Source organism: Canis lupus, chromosome 29 (genome assembly GCF_003254725.2).
Source record: "Canis lupus dingo isolate Sandy chromosome 29, ASM325472v2, whole genome shotgun sequence".
Classification (NCBI taxonomy): Eukaryota; Metazoa; Chordata; class Mammalia; order Carnivora; family Canidae; genus Canis; species Canis lupus.
In genome coordinates this window covers 31,969,464-31,986,126 of record NC_064271.1, presented here as the reverse complement: position 1 = coordinate 31,986,126, position 16,663 = coordinate 31,969,464, and the positions used below count along the sequence as shown (strand labels likewise).

Sequence of the window (16,663 nt, the reverse complement as noted above, 5' to 3'; positions counted from 1 at the left end):
GACGTGGGATTCGATCCCGGGTCTCCAGGATCGCGCCCTGGGCCACCCAGGGATCCCGGTTGTTTTTGTTTTTTAAAGTCGCTCTTAGAATACAACATTTGAATAAACGCACACCGACAGGTAATTCATTCCTCTTTCCTCAGTATATTCCCTAATTTGTTGTGTGTGATGACCATACACATACTGACAGGATTTACTGTAAAAGTGGCTCCTCAAAAAAAGTCAATATAAAAAAATAAATAAAAGTGGTTCCTCTTCCTATAACAGGCAAGTGGCTGATGCGGCGGAAAGAAAATTCTCGGCTCTGCCGGCGAGGCCCGACGCCGTGCGCGCAGGTGCGCAGCGTGGGCAGGTGCGCGGGTGGGCAGGTGCGCAGCGCCCCCTCCCGGGTGCGGCGGGTGCGCGGGTGGGCAGGTGCGCGGGTGGGCAGGTGCGCAGCGCCCCCTCCCGGGTGCGGCGGGTGGGCAGGTGCGCAGCGCCCCCTCCCGGGAGCGCGGGTGGGCAGAGCCGGCCGGAGTCTGCGGCTGAGGGCGGACGTGCGGACGGACTTCCCGGCTCCGAGCCTCGGAAAGGCCTCAGTGCGCTCCGCAACATACCTCCCCGCGCGGGAAGTCCAGGCTTGGCTGCATCTCCAACGCCCTGAGCTCGCCGGGGCCGAGGGCCGCTCCTCCATCCCGCCGCAGGTAAGGGATGCTCTTGGGGCCCGGCCTCCCATGGCGGGGGGCGGACACTTCGCCCCAGGGGCGGGGCTACGTTACGAGGGTGGGACCCCGCCCCGAGCGGAATGACGTCAGGTGGGCGGGGCTTCGTCTGGGCTGGACCGCGCGCTGTGGGTGGGGCTGTCCTCGGTGGGCGGGACTGTGCTCTGTGGGTGGGGCTTAGCCCGATGGGCGGGGCTTCGTCTGGGCTGGTCCGCGCGCTGTGGGTGGGACTCGGCTCGGTGGGCGGGACTGTGTCGGTGGGCGGGGCTTTCGCCTGGGCTGGACCTGCGTTGTGGGTGGGGCTTCGCCCAGTGGGTGGGGTTTCGTGTGGGCTGGACCTGCGCTGTGGGTGGGGCTTAGCTCGGTGGGCGGGGCTTCGTCTGGGCTGGACCGCGCGCTGTGGGTGGGACTGTGCTCGGTGGGCGGGACTTCGCCCGGTGGGCGGGGCTTCGTCTGGGCTGGACCGCGTGCTGTGGGTGGGACTGTGCTCGGTGGGCGGGACTTCGCCCGGTGGGCGGGGCTTCGTCTGGGCTGGACCGCGTGCTGCGGGTGGGACTGTGCTCGGTGGGCGGGACTTCGCTCGGAGGGCGGGGCTTCGTCTGGGCTGGACCGTGCGCTGTGGGTGGGGCTTCGCCCGATGGGCGGGACTACGGCCTGCGGGAGGAGTTTTTGACTGGCTGCTTCTCCCCCGGAACTTCCGGAAGCTCCTGTGCGTGCAGATGGCGTCGCCTGGGTCGTGAGCTGCTGCACGAGGGTATCGAAGGTGTGGTGAGAGGTGGGTTTTCTGGCAGAGTGGCGGGAAGTTTTCGGGGTTTGGGGCAGGACTGATGGGTCTCGTGTCAGAGAGGCCTGGAGGCCGGGCTCGGTCGCGGGCTGCCTCCGGCAACCCCAGGGGGCCGCGGCCTGCGGGCGGAGGCCCGAAACCCCGGCGCCTTGTGGGCCGTAAGCCCTGTCCGGGTGCCAGTTTTTCGTTGCGTCCCGTCATCCCAGTATTCACGTTGTTGTCAGAGAACTTCAGTATTGCCCCACCCCCAGGGTATTCCTGGGGTCCTCGTGAACCCTCCTCACGCCCACAGTTCCAGTGGACTTCTCCCTCTTGTGCCCATGTGTATGCTGCTGCTGGCAAAGCCATGTCCCGTGTCTGTGTCTGTGTCACGCACGTATATGCGTATATCGCTTTTTGTTATGTCTGTCGCTTTTAAACCACACGTGGCACATAGTCAGTTACGAATACTGGATGAGTGATTGGATTTGGGCTATTATTGGAAGGATTTTAGAGTGTCTGGTTGGTGGGGATAGGATGTGTATCTTCTGCTTCCCGTGTCGTAATCATGAATTTCCTACTGTGTTCCTGTTTGTTTGTTTGTTTGGAGTCGGAGGACGGTTGGCGTTTGAAAGCATTGCTGCCCCCTAGTAGTTTATTGAAGCTAGACACTGAAGGAGGATATAAATTTCAGTTGAGAGAGAGAGAGAGAGAAGTTGAGCAAAGGCAAGAAAGGAACATTCAGTGTCTTCAGAGAGCAAGTAGTAAACTAGGAGGGGTGTGTATAGAGAAGTGGCAGGAGGTATGTTGGGTGTGTTTAAGCTAGATCTGGGGCTCCGACGTTATACCAGGACAAAGGGCACTGCCCCTAGTGCACTGGAAGAGTGATTCGAAGTTTTTAATATTGGGGAGGTTCATCACACAGACTTGAATGCGGATGACTTAAGCCAGAGGTTGGCAATCTTTCTGCAAAGGGCCAGATGATAAATTATTTAGGCTTTTTGGGCCACCGTTGTAGCAGGAAGGTGGCCATAATAAACATAGCTGCGTGCTACCAAAACTTGGAGAGACAAGTTTGGTCCATTGATAGAGTTTGCCCATCTGTGGTCTAACCAAATGTACCTAACGACCATAGCAGTAATCCAGTCCTGAACCAGTCAGTATTACATTATGTTTCTGTATTGGCTTTATTTATACATGAGACCATATCTAGTCTCCCTGGCTTTGAATCGTGTCATTTCTTCATTACTAACAGTGTGACATTGGTCAAATTAACCTCTTTGCATCAGTTTTACCTGTAAAATGGGGATAATAAACAGTACCTCCCACAAAGTCTTGTGTAAATTAAAGCACCTATAATATTCACATAGTGCGTATACACATACTATACACATACTACAAGCTCAATAAATCTTAGTTTATTTTTTTAAGATTTTATTTATTCATGAGAGGCACAGAGAGAGAGAGAGAGAGGCAGAGACACAGGCAGAGGGAGAAGCAGGCTCCATGTTGGGAGCCTGACAGGACTCGATCCCGGGTCTCCAGGATCACAACCCCAGCTGCAGGCGTTGCTAAACCGCTGCACCACTGGTGCTGCCCTTAACTTAATATTTTTTAATTTTTCCTCTATGCATTGTTAAAGCAAACGTGAGACGTGTAAGATTTATAAGGCTTAGTGCTCTGTAGAACAAAGAAAATAAGTAAAGTTTCAAGCTAAGAGCCATTCAGATAGAGGTGATATGGAAGTTGTGAAAGTAATTTAAGGTAGGAAGTTAAGATTAAGGACTGATTTTGAGGAAGTGTACGTAAGTGAGAAAGTGAGGCAAGTATAAAGGAATGAGAAAGGAGACAGGAGTCCATCCTAAAGTATGATGGGAACCAGAATAGCATAGTAGTGTATATAAACTAGCAGGATGGCTGGTGATGGTTAACATGATCAGATGCTGCAGAGAGCTGAGAAAGCACTTGTGTTGGTATTAATGACTTAAACTAGCAGAAATTAACATGGTACTTCCGATGGGCCAGGTATTAGAGATACAGGAAAGAATAAGATATACTCTGCACTCAAACAGCAGAAAATCTAGTAACGATGAAAGACATGAAAATAATTTAATATATGCAACAACTTTAAAAACAATCAAGAATAAAATGCAATTTCTTAAATTAGTATCTTTACTTTAAAAACTTAAATTGATTTATAGTTTATAAATGTGGGCAGTTAATTGAGCTCCTTTTTTTTTTTTTTTTCCCCTAGACAATGGCCAAGAACAAACTAAGAGGACAGAAGTCCAGGAGTGTATTTCATATAGCCAGCCAAAAAAACTTTAAGTCCAAAAACAAAGCAAAACCAGTTACCACTAATCTTAAGAAGGTGAGTACCCACTCTAACTTTATTGTTTACTAGCAAAGCATAGTTGTAAAGCCACTGGGAAACCAGATGCTCTTATGTAATACAGGTTCTTTTCTCACAAAGGCAGGATAATTTTCAACATTTTTTTTTTAAATAAAAAAACTTACCTCCCTTTTTTGATGTAGATGTGTGAAAAAAGAAAAGACACTTTAATTGCAAATGCATGAGGCTCCAAAGAATGGATTTAAAAGCTTTATCAGTCATTCAAAGAACTGTTTTTAAAAGCTTTATCAGTCAAAAACCATAGTATGGGAAACAGTTCTTATCTCTGAACTCAAATATAGTCAAGAACCTCCTAACAAAGAAAAGACATAAAATGCTGGTCAGCACCCCCCCCCCCCCATTCTTTTTCTCCTAATTCTGGTCTCCCTGAAGGTATCAACATCTCAAACAAAAACCTATAAAATAAGATCTTTTCTTTCTTAAAATGCAAAATTTGAAAATAAAGATGTTTGTCTGTTTTTGTGCCTTTTTTTTTCCCCAAAAAATATTTGGGAAATGGGAAATTTCTTTGAGCCTACGTAGATTCTTGAAGAAAATTCTTCAAAGGAATATTTTCAAGTTTAAGTAGTAGGTGGAGTCAGCTCTCAGGACTTAGTAATTGTCATAATAGTCATAGAAATGTAACATTTTATCTTTCAGTTTTTATCAACTATCTAAATTGAGCTTTTTGATCAAGGATTTTATGACTTATAAGTGCTATAAAGAAAATAAAGAAAAAAAAAAAGAAAATAAAGCTAGGTGATATGATATGGGTAGGGAGTGACAATTTTATATAGGGTTATCCTCAAAGTTGACAATGAAGCTGGTATCCAAAAAAGGAGCAGTTAGTCTAAAGTTAAGTGTTGGAAGCAGCATATTCTAGGTAGAGAATAGCAAATGCAAAGGCCTCAAGCTAGGGAAAAACTTGGTGTATTTGACTGACAGGAGGTCATACTAGAAGCTTTATGTATACTAATAGATCTAAAAGAGGGAAATCTGGATAAGCAGGCTGGTTAGAGAAATTATCATAGTTTGCTCCGAAAGTTGCCTAACTTAACTAAGTGGAGGTTGTAAGATTGCTGGGCTTATTACCATTATCTCTGTGGTAAATTCAAGTTTGTGGTCACAAACTCAAAGTGAAGCAAGCCAGTCAGTCATCATTTCCTCCAGATTCACTTTTAGTCTCAGAAAAAGCTGTCAATTGGATTTGACTAGGTTGCCCAGCAGGTTTGATTAAGGGAGAAAAGAGAAGGAAAGTTAAGAAAGAAATGGTTGAGTAAATAACGGTCATGGAATCTGCTGGCTAAAGGAAAAGTGAAGATATGAAAATGTGAAAAATAGTGAAACTTGTGGGAGACGATTTCAGTAAGACTTACGAATGGTTAATGTTAGTAAACTAAATCAACTAGAAGAACAGGAGGTAGTCCAGTCACAAGCAATGAGGCAGCCAAAGGTGATCCCTTGGGAGTGTGTGGCTGAAGGTAGGTGGTAGGAAAGAACCCTGCAGTTGAGGACTTGAAAAGATGAAGAAACCATAGGATTCGATTTCTGTTGGAAGACCATCACCAGGCATAAGAGAGGTCAGTGAGCCAACGTTTGAGATCCTGCGTGAGGGAGCAAATAAATGTGTTGATAGGTGACATAGTGAGGGAAGAAGTATCAGAATGTTCTGATGCATTAGGTGCAAAGGAGCTGAGTTTTTAAGGAGAAATGGTTTGAGAGCAGCAGTGAAGAACAAGAATATCACCTCACCTCTTAGATTTAAGAGAGGAGTGCTGCAAGGGAAATTGTCCTCCAGTGACTGGAAGGGACTTCCAATAAGATCAAGGAAGGATTCAGAGATGGACTGTTAGAAGGAGAGTAAATCATCAATCCGGGTTCCTTGTTTTATAATGAGAAAGGATACTACCATAGCCTAAAAAGGAGTGTGGTCGTGTATTTCAGTGCCTAAACCAACTCTGTATCTGAGGTATGTCCACATAATTTTTATTTTTAAAAAACCAGAACCTTTTGTCCAAAATTTCCCAGTAAGACCATAAGAAATTTTGTGTGACTTTTCCCCAAAAATGGGTAGGGTTAATGAATGTTTAGATTTTTAGGTTTAACAAAGTTGAATTAAAGTTGGATATATTTTATCGTTAATGGCCTTTTTTCTTTTTTAAAAGATAAACATTGTGAATGATGAAAAAGTTAACAGAGTGAATAAAGCTTTTGTAGATATACAAAAGGAACTTGCAAATTTCTCAAAAGGCCTTTCCCTTGAACCTCTGCAGAAACAGCTGGTGAGTAGGAATCCTTTCCTTTTGTTATGGCTAATAAGTTAAACTCCCAACTTTTTAAAGCCAGTAAGTTGAGTGTAATTTTTAGTATTTGGCTCTCTGCTATACTTGGCCCTATAATATATATAGCATATTGAATCATATTCAGACTCTAAAACATTGAGTCTAAATATGAGAATTTATTATTCTACTTCCAAAGGTATGCCTGGAAGAAATTAGATAATCAATTCTATAGAAGTCATTTTTATTCACTGTTGTTATCTACATTTTAAAATATAACATTTTTCTCCCTTCAGATTCCTCAGCAGTGTCATGAAAATGAACCAGTTAATGTTGATGAAGCAACAAGATTAATGGCTCAGTTGTAATACACTGGAGATACATCAAATCCCCCCCAAAAGACCAATAAATTAAATGTTTTATACAGTTTTATTTTTAAAAATCTTGTTAATGTACAGGCATTGGCACATTTTTAAAACAAACTACATAAACAGATCTTTCCTATAATCTAGGAAAGTGGAATGTCAGAAGTCAACAAAATGTGATAAACTTAAAGTGCTAAAACAGAAGGCACTTCACAAAATCCGTTCACTGAAACAGTTAATATATCCTACTTTACATCCTTCACTTTATAAGTGGCAGTGAATGTGTGTTTGGATTGGAGGACACACAGAAACATGGACAGTTTCGTGGCAGTAAAAAAATATAAGACAAACAAGTGATGAGCTGTTGGCCAACATTTTTGTTTTCAATGGCCTTAAGTCTACTTTAACTTTGCTCTCAGATGAGGGAAAAACAAGGATTCAGAATTGGAAGAAAAGTGGAAATCTCAGGATGTAATTACTTGAGGGTGAGGGGGAGATTTATGGGTATTAAATCAACTTTTCCCTTGACAAAACCCTTTGTTCTTGGTTGAAAAGAGCCCTTTGTTTTTATGAAGTTTTGTGAAGTAAAAAAGAAAGTATTAGAGAACACTTCAGAATCAGTGAACTAAAAAGGTGTTACATTCATTATTTTAAATACTTAGGTTATTAAGAAGTCTAAAATGTTACAGTTAGAGGTAGATAACAGTCCCAAGTTTCCGTGGAATCTAATAATTTAGTATCTGGACATCAAACAGATCACAAACTCCTTCATTATCATCTAAATTAAAGTTGTAGTCATCTGCCGGGGTAGGAGAAAGCCGTAAGAGAGGAAACACTGTAAGCAAAAAAAATACAGTGTTAAACACAGGTTTTACATACAGTTAATGATTTTTAGCAAACCTGTTCAAATTCATCAACCCAAATTATGTATAAGAATTTTTTAACTATATAATAGAAAAAGTAATCAAATTAATGACTTGTAAGATACTGTATATTTTGAAGGATTCTCATTTAAAGATAATTTATGCATTGGTATGCATAGGTAAAGCTTGAGAAAAAGAGGTTAAAATTTTTATGGCTTGAACTTGTCACACTAAAATATGTGCTTCAGAAACATTGGCCAAAGTATATCCTCTGATGTGCTAAATAAGTTACTACTATTTTTTTTTTAAGATTTTATTTATTTATTCATAAAGACAGGCAGAGACACAGGCAGAGGGAGAAGCAGGCATCAATCATACAGAGAGCCTGACGTGGGACTCAATCCAGAGTCTCCAGGATCATGCCCTGGGCTGCAGGCGGCGCTAAAACGCTGCGCCACGGAGGCTGCCGAAGTTACTACTTTGAAAACAAAAGTAGGAACTCAACTTAATCTGCTGATGTTCTGTTTTTACAGAAATGTTTAATCTCTAATGGTTACTGTACCATTTGCCTCTTTAATAGTTACAACTTCCTAGGTTTGGCTATATTTGTTAGGAACCAGGACTGAATCTAAGAACTTACAAAAAGGTGAAGCCAAGAGTTATTATTAAAGTAATTAAAAATTATTTTTTTTGTATTTTTAAGAATTAATTCAGATTAGATGACGACTTGGCTAATGTTAATAATAGTTCATGGAGGGGCACCTGGGTGGCTCAGTCGATTAAGTTTCTGCCTTCAGCTCAGGTCATGATCCCAGGGTCCTGGGATTGAGCCCCTGCATTGGGCTCCCTGCTCAGTGAAGAGTCTGCTTCTCCTTCTCCCTCTGCCTTTCCTTCCCTTTGCTTATACTCTCTCTCAAATAAATAAAATATTTTAAAATAATAATAATAGTTCAGGGACTTCAACTGGTTGCTTGAAATGGTCTTGGTTAGATTATTTACAAAACTGGATTTTGAGATTACCTATAATAATTTTACTCTTCTTGGCCACATTCTTTAGATATGAAAAGGGCTAGTTTACTAACTAGAAATTTATTCAGTGACAGTAATAAGTATCCCCTTATGGGCTCTTTTTTTCTCATAATGCAGAAAAATAAAAATTCTGAAGGATGCCTATGATTTACTATTAAGTGGGAGATCTTTCATAAATCATCATAGGATGTTAAGCAGTTAAAAAACATAGGTTCTGCATTTCTTTTAAATCATGCCACTTACAAATTCTAGAAAAGCATTCTTGATAAATAGTAAAACTTTGAACTGCTTACCATCAGAAGACATTAACTCATCAATGATATCTCCACTAATAGATCCTGCTGGAAACAAATGTGATAAAGTTTTGTCACATGTCTATTTATATAGTTTAATAGTAAAAAGCAATTTTATTTAAATGCAGCATATATTTAAACAGCATAAAACAGTTAAACAGCAGCTTGATTAACAGCACAGTGTTAAGGTCATAGAACTTTATGAAAAAGATACCATTTTCATGAGCACCTACTCTGTGCTTGGCATTACTTTAAAGCTTCCAAACTCAAGATGTAGATCAAAAGACTTGTCATTCGCCCAAAACTGACTCCTCGGTTTTACAAAGTCAGTGGTACTGTAATTCTCCCAGTCACCCAACCTTAAAACTTCAGCATCACTTTCCATTCCTCCTGTTAAATTTATCTCCAGATCTCACATATTTTATTTTGCCTAAACAGTATTTCTCAAATCCTCTTTATTTCTCTCTCCAATCCTATTATCACCCATTTTAGTGTTAATGTTCTCTCCTTGTTGCATAACTGCAGACATCAGATTTTTAGTCTCCACTGCCTCTAATCTCTTCTGTTTCCCAAAAGCATCCTCTTTGCTAATCGTGTTACTCCTGTGCTCACCAGTACACAGCTCTAAGTATGCTACTTCCCTTCTTGGGGAATCTTCATTGGCTTATGAGCTAAAGTCCCAAGTCATTAAAGTTCTCCCTCATCTGAACCGAAATTACTCTTCTCTACTATTTCCAAATACAAAACCATATACAGAAATTTAATGCTTTGTGGAGGCTGATGTACTAATTGTGTCTAAGTTAAACCACATAAAACTTGTCTGCCTTTATACATCTCCCACTAGATTATGATTAGATCATAAACTTTTTAAGAAGAACGCTTTCTGCTGTGCACCTCATTCTATATCTGTAAGTATCGGAATAGTTATAGAGGAAGAAAAGGAGGAGGCTGAAAAAGTATTTTGTGTCCAGTTAGATCTTTATAGCCTTATTCTTAACTATTGTGAACTCCCAGAGTAGTAAGCCTCATGCCACATTCCATGACACATGAGATGTGTGCCAAAGGTGAAAATAAACATGGGATTGTATACAATGTCGTTTTTTTTGTTTTTTGGTTTTTTAAAGATTTTGTTTATTTATTCATGAGACACACAGAGAGAGAGAGAGAGGCAGAGACACAGGCAGAAGGAGAAGCGGGCTCCCTGCAGGGAACCCGATAGGGGACTCCAGGATCACGCTCTGGGCTGAAGGTGGCGCTAAACCGCTGAGCCACCCAGGCTGTCCTACAGTGTCGTTTTTAATGGTCTAAAATATTACATCTAGACTGGCATGACTAAGTCAATCATTCAATAACTATTCAGAGAATAGCTGCCATGGGCCCTTTATTTGGGATCTGTAAGGAGTGGCTAAATACCTGGCCATGTAACCACAGGAAAAAAAAAAATTGAGTGCCAAGGAAGTTTCTATAATTTAGATCTGGACCCCTCCTAATACCCAGTTTTTAGAGTTTTAGTTACTTTCATTTCAGATTAAACGACTTAGGAAGGCAAGATATCCTAAATTGGAATTGAGACCTTTTTTCAAATACATAAAACTAAGCCTTCCAAATAAAAAGTATGACAATAAGAGTATGAAGAAAGGAGGCAAGTGTCACTATACATCAGTTTTGATTTTTCTTAAAGGTAATTGGAACGCATTTAACTCACTTAATACTAGAGTGACTTAAGAGATAAAAGAACCTTACCAAAAGTAAGCCTCTGATTAAAAAAACAAAAAAAAAGAAAAGAAAAACCTGACATATGTAAATAGTAAAAGTGGGGGGAAATGAACAAATTTCGATTAATTCCAAACATGGAATCCTATGGAACACTGCATACTTAGGCCCATCAACTATCTTTTCCTTGGTCTCTGTTTAAAAGTCTACAGTCGTAACCACATTATACTGTATCCAATTGTCTGTGTGTCTGAACATACAATCAGATTGTACGTCTACGTTACCTCAGAAACAAATCTGTAGTAATATAATTAAAGGCAGGGTCCGTTTTAAAATTTTCCTCATCACACCTATCCCAGTGCTGGGCACACAGGGGACTCTAAATATTTATTAAGCTTACCATTTTGCCTCCTGTGTTTGGTAAGAGAATAACCATAGCTGACATTCAGAACAGCTCACCAACTTGTTTAATACAGTATTCATATTCTCCCTTCTTGACTTTTTAAAACAAAGGCCCTAGACCCACCTGATGATAAGTCTGTGGCTGGTGTCTGTTGAAGATTTTGGCTTCTTTCGGAGACATGTTCAGGCAGATTCTGGGTTGCTATGTTGGATTTCTGTGCAGTCACTGGAGTGGAGGGCTGAGAGGAGGGTTGTGTGAGGTCATCAGGTGGGGGGACAGGAAAAACCACAGGCTTAGACGAACTGGACTCTTTATTTATAAGCAGCACGTGGATAGGTCCTGAATGACTCTTTAGATTGATCTGGTATTTCTTTTGTCCATTCTGACCCTTTAAAGGTATTGGTTATAAACAAATGAATAAATATTAACATTTCTAAGTACCTTGGAACATTAAAAACTAAGATAAGCAAAGCTATTAGGCACTAATTATACATATAGCATAGAATTATATATAGCAGAGTCAATAAATCGACTGACTCAACTTAAGGCAATCTATTATTGTTGTTATTATTGTTGTTATTATTATTGTTGATATTCAAGTTGAACTTTCTCCGTAGTCAGGACTGTTATATCAGTTATAACATTTTAATTGATTCTTCAAACATTACTGACTGTATCATTACCCATTCCTTCATGTCTTCTAGCTCAAAATCAAATTTGATAAAACTGGTAATCAGAATGTTAAATGGGGGACACCAGGGGGGGCTCAGTGGTTGAGCGTCTGCCTTTGGCTCAGGGCATGACCCCGGAGCCCCGGGATCGAGTCCCATGTCAGGCTCCCTGCATGGAACCTGCTTCTCCCTCTACCTGTGTCTCTGCCTCTCTCTCTCTCTCTGTGTCTCTCATGAATAAATAAATAAAATCTTTAAAAACCAAAAAATGTTAAATGAATCGGTCACTTCTGTAATTTTACTAAAGTCATCCAAATTCAGATATCAATACTTTCAGATAAAAAACTTAAGAAGCAGTCATTGAAAGTGTTTACACACGGTTAGCTCTTGTACAGCTAAAGAGAAAACACTTGTCCCTCTTAAAGACAGTAGGTCAATTTTAAGAAAAGTTCTCCTACATGGGATCCCTGGGTGGCGCAGCAGTTTAGCGCACCTGCCTTTGGCCCAGGGCGCGATCCTGGAGACCTGGGATCGAATCCCATGTCAGCCTCCCAGTGCATGGAGCCTGCTTCTCCCTCTGCCTATGTCTCTGCCTCTCTCTCTCTCTCTCTCTGTGTGACTATCATAAATAAATAAAATTAAAAAAAAAAAAAGTTATCCTACATACCATTTCTGGGATAGGTACCTCCAGCTGAGTACCAGAAGGTGCTTGAATGGCCAAAAGTGTATCACCTGGTGAAAAAAATATTTTTAAATTTTAGAAGATACAGTGATCTTGGAATACAGTGGCAAGAGTATGGACTCTGGAGTCAGAATGCTTGGGTTTGAATCCCAGGTTAGGTGACCTTGGGCTTTAGTTCCTAATTCTGTAAAATGAGGGAAATATAACTTACTGCATTGGCTTGTTTAGGGATTAGATGAGGTAATATATGTAGATCTTAAAAGAGGGTAAATATTCAGCGTTAGCTCTATTCTCATGAACAAAGCTCGTTAATTTTATCTTGTCTTGTGTAAAATCGGAGGTTCTTGAAACCTTTAGCCTCAAATAACACTGTTTACTTGAGATTTTTAAATTACTGAAGTGTCTAGGAATACTAGAGATTAGGTATGATACTGTGAAATCTTGAGCTTAAGTGAACTTAATTTTAAAAGCTAAATTCAAAGCAGACTCTGTTGAGTTGAAAATTAAAAATACTTTCCCCAAACTTTCTTAGAATGCTCAGAACAGGGATGCCTGGGTGGCTCAGTTGGTTAAGCAGCTGCCTTCCACTCAGGTCATGATCCCAGGATCCTGGGATCAAGCCCTGCATTGGGCTCCCTGCTGCTTGGGGAGTCGGCTTCTCCCACTCTCTCTGCCCCTCCCCCGACTTGTGCTGTGTGCACTCTCTCTCTCAAATAAATAAATAAAATCAAAAAAAAAGAAAAGAAAAGAAAGTTTAGGACATAAGGTGGCAGAGGAAAGCAGTAAGTCCACACATATCGTCAACACAGCCTTGGAAAGTCAGACTTCACCTGGCAAGGTGCCTGGCAGATCTTTTTTTTTATGTGCGTAACGCACAAGACTGTCCTTTTAATAAGCCAGCATAACTAAATGTAAACATGTATGCAAAATTTCATACTTGCAGTATAATTATGGGAATATAGCCCCTTTCCCGCTATAGTTATTAATACACTGTATTGTCCTTTCAGGGGGAAAACATGGAGGCAGGGGTAGGAATCATTGTCCTGGTAATATAATGGATTCACCTAACTCTGCCCTCATGTTTTCTTTGAAGTGCACTGTGACCAGCACATTTGCTCCATACAGTTTCATAAACAGTGCCAGTGAGAACCATGTTTTGTTCAAATTTGGTCACTGACCCTCCAGTTCTGCGACTTTGAGACTCCTGTTTAATCTCTGACTTAGCTGCCCTGCCCACACCCAGTTTACACCTACCAATACAGTCAATGAGGTGAAAACCGAAAGGCAGTTATAGTCATGAGAACAGAAACAAAAGCACCTATAACTACAGAGGCTCTGCAGAGGGAGGGACACAGAATGTCCTTAGTTCCTGAAAATAAGGACTTAGGGTGAGTGCCTGGGGAATTTCGAATCACTCTTTACTAAACAGGTGGATCAGAAGAAGAATGTTAGAACAAACTGACTAAAAGTACTTACCATTAAAGCAATTACAGATGTCTTCATGAGTTACATAGGAAAATGTACTGTCATGAGAGTTAAGGAACAATGTGTATACCAAGGTCTAGGCATTTAAATTAATAAATCTGCAGGCCAAAACAAACAAAATGACCAATGCATGAAGGTGCTGCCACACAGGATAAGGTTTAAAAAGTAAAATTTAAAAAAAGGTATTTAGTCTAAAAAGGCAAAGACAGAGGTCCATAAGAAGAGTGCCCATCCTTTGCTCTGAGAAGTCATTTTTTTATTTCTGTGACATCTAAGGACCTTTGAGAGGGAGATGAAAAACAGTGCATATTGCTCATGGAGCAGAGCTTCTGGAAGGGAAAATATTGATGGGGAAAAGGATGTTATCAGCAGGAGTGGACAGTGACCAGATAGACCTCCAAATCGAGAATCTTCCTGAGTCATGGTTTAGGGAATTGGGAATGGCCAAAATCTTGGAAAGCAGTGCAGCAAAGTCCGAGATCAACTAGTTCAATGGTTTTTGTATCTTGGGGCACCACAAGGCACAGCTTGAAAACCCCATTGTTATCAAACTGTTAAGGAGCTTTGATTCATAGAAAGGAAATAGCAAATGAGATCATGGACTTATTCAACAGATTACAAAACAACATAAAAAATTAGTTGTATACATTAGTCAAAATTCATGAGAAGTGGTAGGAGATAAAGGCCATTAAAAAATTCCATAAGAGTATGCATAAGTTTACAAATCAACAGAATCATTGGTATTTAAGAGAACAGTGATTTTTAAGAAACACATGAAGTAAACGCTAATTTTTTTCCCCAAAGTAATATGATAAATACATAAGCCTTGGTCCCCAAACTCAAGCAGGTACTATCTTTGAGTTAATATTAGGCAGAAAGTATCCTGGATTGATTGCAGGCTCATGATATTTTATTTTTAAGTAAATATTAATTTTTCAAAACTTTCAGAACTACTGAATTTTTAACCACTTCAGAACACTGAGCATAATTATTTAAATATACCTATACATTTAACAATGACTTCTAATATTCAGAAACCCCCATGCACACTTTAGCTAGCATACTGCATCCTATCAATGAGAGATTGAAAGTAGATGAATTTTTCTCAATGCAACACAAGAATGTTAATAGATGTATTATGTACTTTAAAAAGTAAAAACTTTTCAAATGTTAGTATAAATTACTAGAATAATATAAAATTAAAATATATTCACTTATAAAACTTTTTTAAAAAACAATAGAATAAAGTAACTGATCTTCAGACTGGAAAATATATAAATACAAATTCTACAGCTATATGTGTAACTTATTTATTTATTTATTTTATGTGTAACTTATTTAAAAGGATATCTATTATTAATGGAGTCGTCCATCACATTTTTGATGCTTTGCTGTAGCCACAACTTCTGCTGATCAAGTTCTCTTTCCTTCAGTTCTAGATCTTCAATTTCAGCTTTAAGATATCTTAATCTATCTATGACTTCTTTAGTATTACAGCCAGCACCTACACCTCTTAAAAACATACAAGAATTAGTATTCCCAGTATCAGGCCCAGGTTAACATCATTTACTTTTTATAGTAATAATAAAAACTGACTTAGTAATTTATTCAAAACAAAAATCTTTGTAATTTTCTAAAAATCAAGCATTAAAATCCTTAGAAAACTTAAACATCGTACCTCTGAATATATTTGCTTAGAAAATGTATCAGCAAGAACAATCAGATTATCAAAATTCTCAATGTTTTTGCCATACAGAAAATGAAAATTTTTATAAAGTCAAAAAAAAAAAAGTTTTCAGTATGCCCTAGAATGGTGCTTGTCCTCTGAAAGGCCAGGCTAGTGACGGGCACCAAAGGGGTGTCAGAGCTAAACAGTCACACCTGGAAGTGTCAAGATGTAGACTGAGATGCTGGTAAAATAAATTACCACCTTTTAATATTTTGGTGAGATTCTGGCTTTAAAACAAAACAAAACACAAAACTAAGGCCAAAGGGGACAAATCTGCAGAACAGAAAGGATTTTTTACATTCAAACATACAACCATACAACAGTTAACAAATGACAACATGCATTTCGATCAACTTACTATATATATGGTACACATTCCTACATATAGCATGTAGTTCCTGATCTTAAGGAGTTTATGTTAGCTGGGCAGCTATACACTTAGGCAGAGAGGGATTAATAATACAAAGCAGCATGCAGTGTGTGCCAAATGAGCATCCTGAGGGAGAAAATAAGTTGTGAATGTTCAGACTGTAAATCAACAGTGGACAGAGCAAGGCAACATGCCAACACAGGAGTGACACATACAGAGGCCCAGAGCGGTGTGCAGGGAAGGACAAGGCGCCTGCCTGGTGAGACCAGGGGGCCAAGAGAGAGGATTTAGGAGAGCTAAACAGGTCAGATCTTACAGAGCATAGGAAGAAAAATAAAGGTTTTAGACTAGGGTGCTGGTTTGTGACTTACTTCCATTGTATACTGTTTTTTGACTTTTTTTCAATCAGGTCAATTCCCTCCAAGACATTGGTGATATCATAAATTCTTCTCTTTTGTCTCACAGCCAGAGTATCTGCAGCCTGTTTTTTAAAAAGGGGGTGGGGGGGCAAAGCACAATGAAATAAAGGACAATTCGTATTTTAAAGCCAAAAAAAGATTAATTATTAAGTTGACAGCATGAGAGCCCAATCCCAAATTTGACCTGGTCAGTTGCTTGGGAACAATAGCTCTGAAACCTAGCAAATACCAAAGAAATTATTCCATTTAAAAGCCAGCAGATGTTAGAGTGGGGAAAAAATATATGAAATATTAAAGGTCGTGACACGAAGCCCGCAAAAATAAAAGAACACAGTAAGAATACTTCATGTCATCTTATGGACTAATCCCAAGGAGGAGCTACTAATTGTCTACCCGTGTCACTTCCTATTTTATTTCTCTGTTCATAAACAGTCTCGTCTAAAAATAGCAGCGGTTTGGTGCCGCCTGCAGCCTGGGGTGTGATCCTGGAGACCCGGGATCGAGTC

The 16,663-nt window shown here is 40.1% G+C and overlaps 2 protein-coding genes across 5 annotated transcripts in view; one reads left to right on the top strand and one right to left on the bottom strand.

The window, feature by feature from the left end:
- The first annotated feature begins 548 nt into the window (after positions 1-548).
- Positions 549-6,567, top strand: RBIS (ribosomal biogenesis factor). Of its 3 annotated transcripts, none has more exons than XM_025433483.3 (4): positions 549-683; positions 3,719-3,835; positions 6,022-6,138; positions 6,432-6,567. In XM_025433483.3, the coding sequence occupies exons 2-4, from the start codon at positions 3,722-3,724 to the stop codon at positions 6,501-6,503; spliced, it is 303 nt and encodes a 100-aa protein (XP_025289268.1). In that variant the 5' UTR covers positions 549-683; positions 3,719-3,721; the 3' UTR covers positions 6,504-6,567. The 3 variants fall into 3 exon arrangements, with proteins under 3 accessions (XP_025289268.1, XP_025289267.1, XP_025289266.1); XM_025433482.3 differs by lacking the exon at positions 549-683 and adding an exon at positions 1,317-1,476; XM_025433481.3 differs by lacking the exon at positions 549-683 and adding an exon at positions 1,732-1,846.
- The window catches only part of E2F5 (E2F transcription factor 5), a 27,872-nt gene continuing 17,754 nt past the window's right edge, over positions 6,546-16,663 (bottom strand). The window contains exons 2-8 of one of the 2 annotated variants that reach the window (XM_025433478.3): positions 16,110-16,219; positions 14,990-15,151; positions 13,631-13,674; positions 12,140-12,204; positions 10,925-11,189; positions 8,686-8,733; positions 6,546-7,335 (exon numbers count right to left, since the gene is read on the bottom strand). In XM_025433478.3, coding sequence (XP_025289263.1) covers positions 7,226-7,335; positions 8,686-8,733; positions 10,925-11,189; positions 12,140-12,204; positions 13,631-13,674; positions 14,990-15,151; positions 16,110-16,219 — 804 coding nt within the window. In that variant the 3' untranslated portion in view covers positions 6,546-7,225. The remainder of the gene's footprint in view (positions 7,336-8,685; positions 8,734-10,924; positions 11,190-12,139; positions 12,205-13,630; positions 13,675-14,989; positions 15,152-16,109; positions 16,220-16,663) is intronic. The other variant, XM_025433479.3, reaches the window with a different exon arrangement.

Coding starts and splice junctions, on each gene's coding strand:
- RBIS (XM_025433481.3), top strand. Junction 3,836..6,021: donor TTACCACTAATCTTAAGAAG/GTGAGTACCCAC, acceptor CTTTTTTAAAAG/ATAAACATTGTGAATGATGA. Junction 6,139..6,431: donor AACCTCTGCAGAAACAGCTG/GTGAGTAGGAAT, acceptor TTCTCCCTTCAG/ATTCCTCAGCAGTGTCATGA.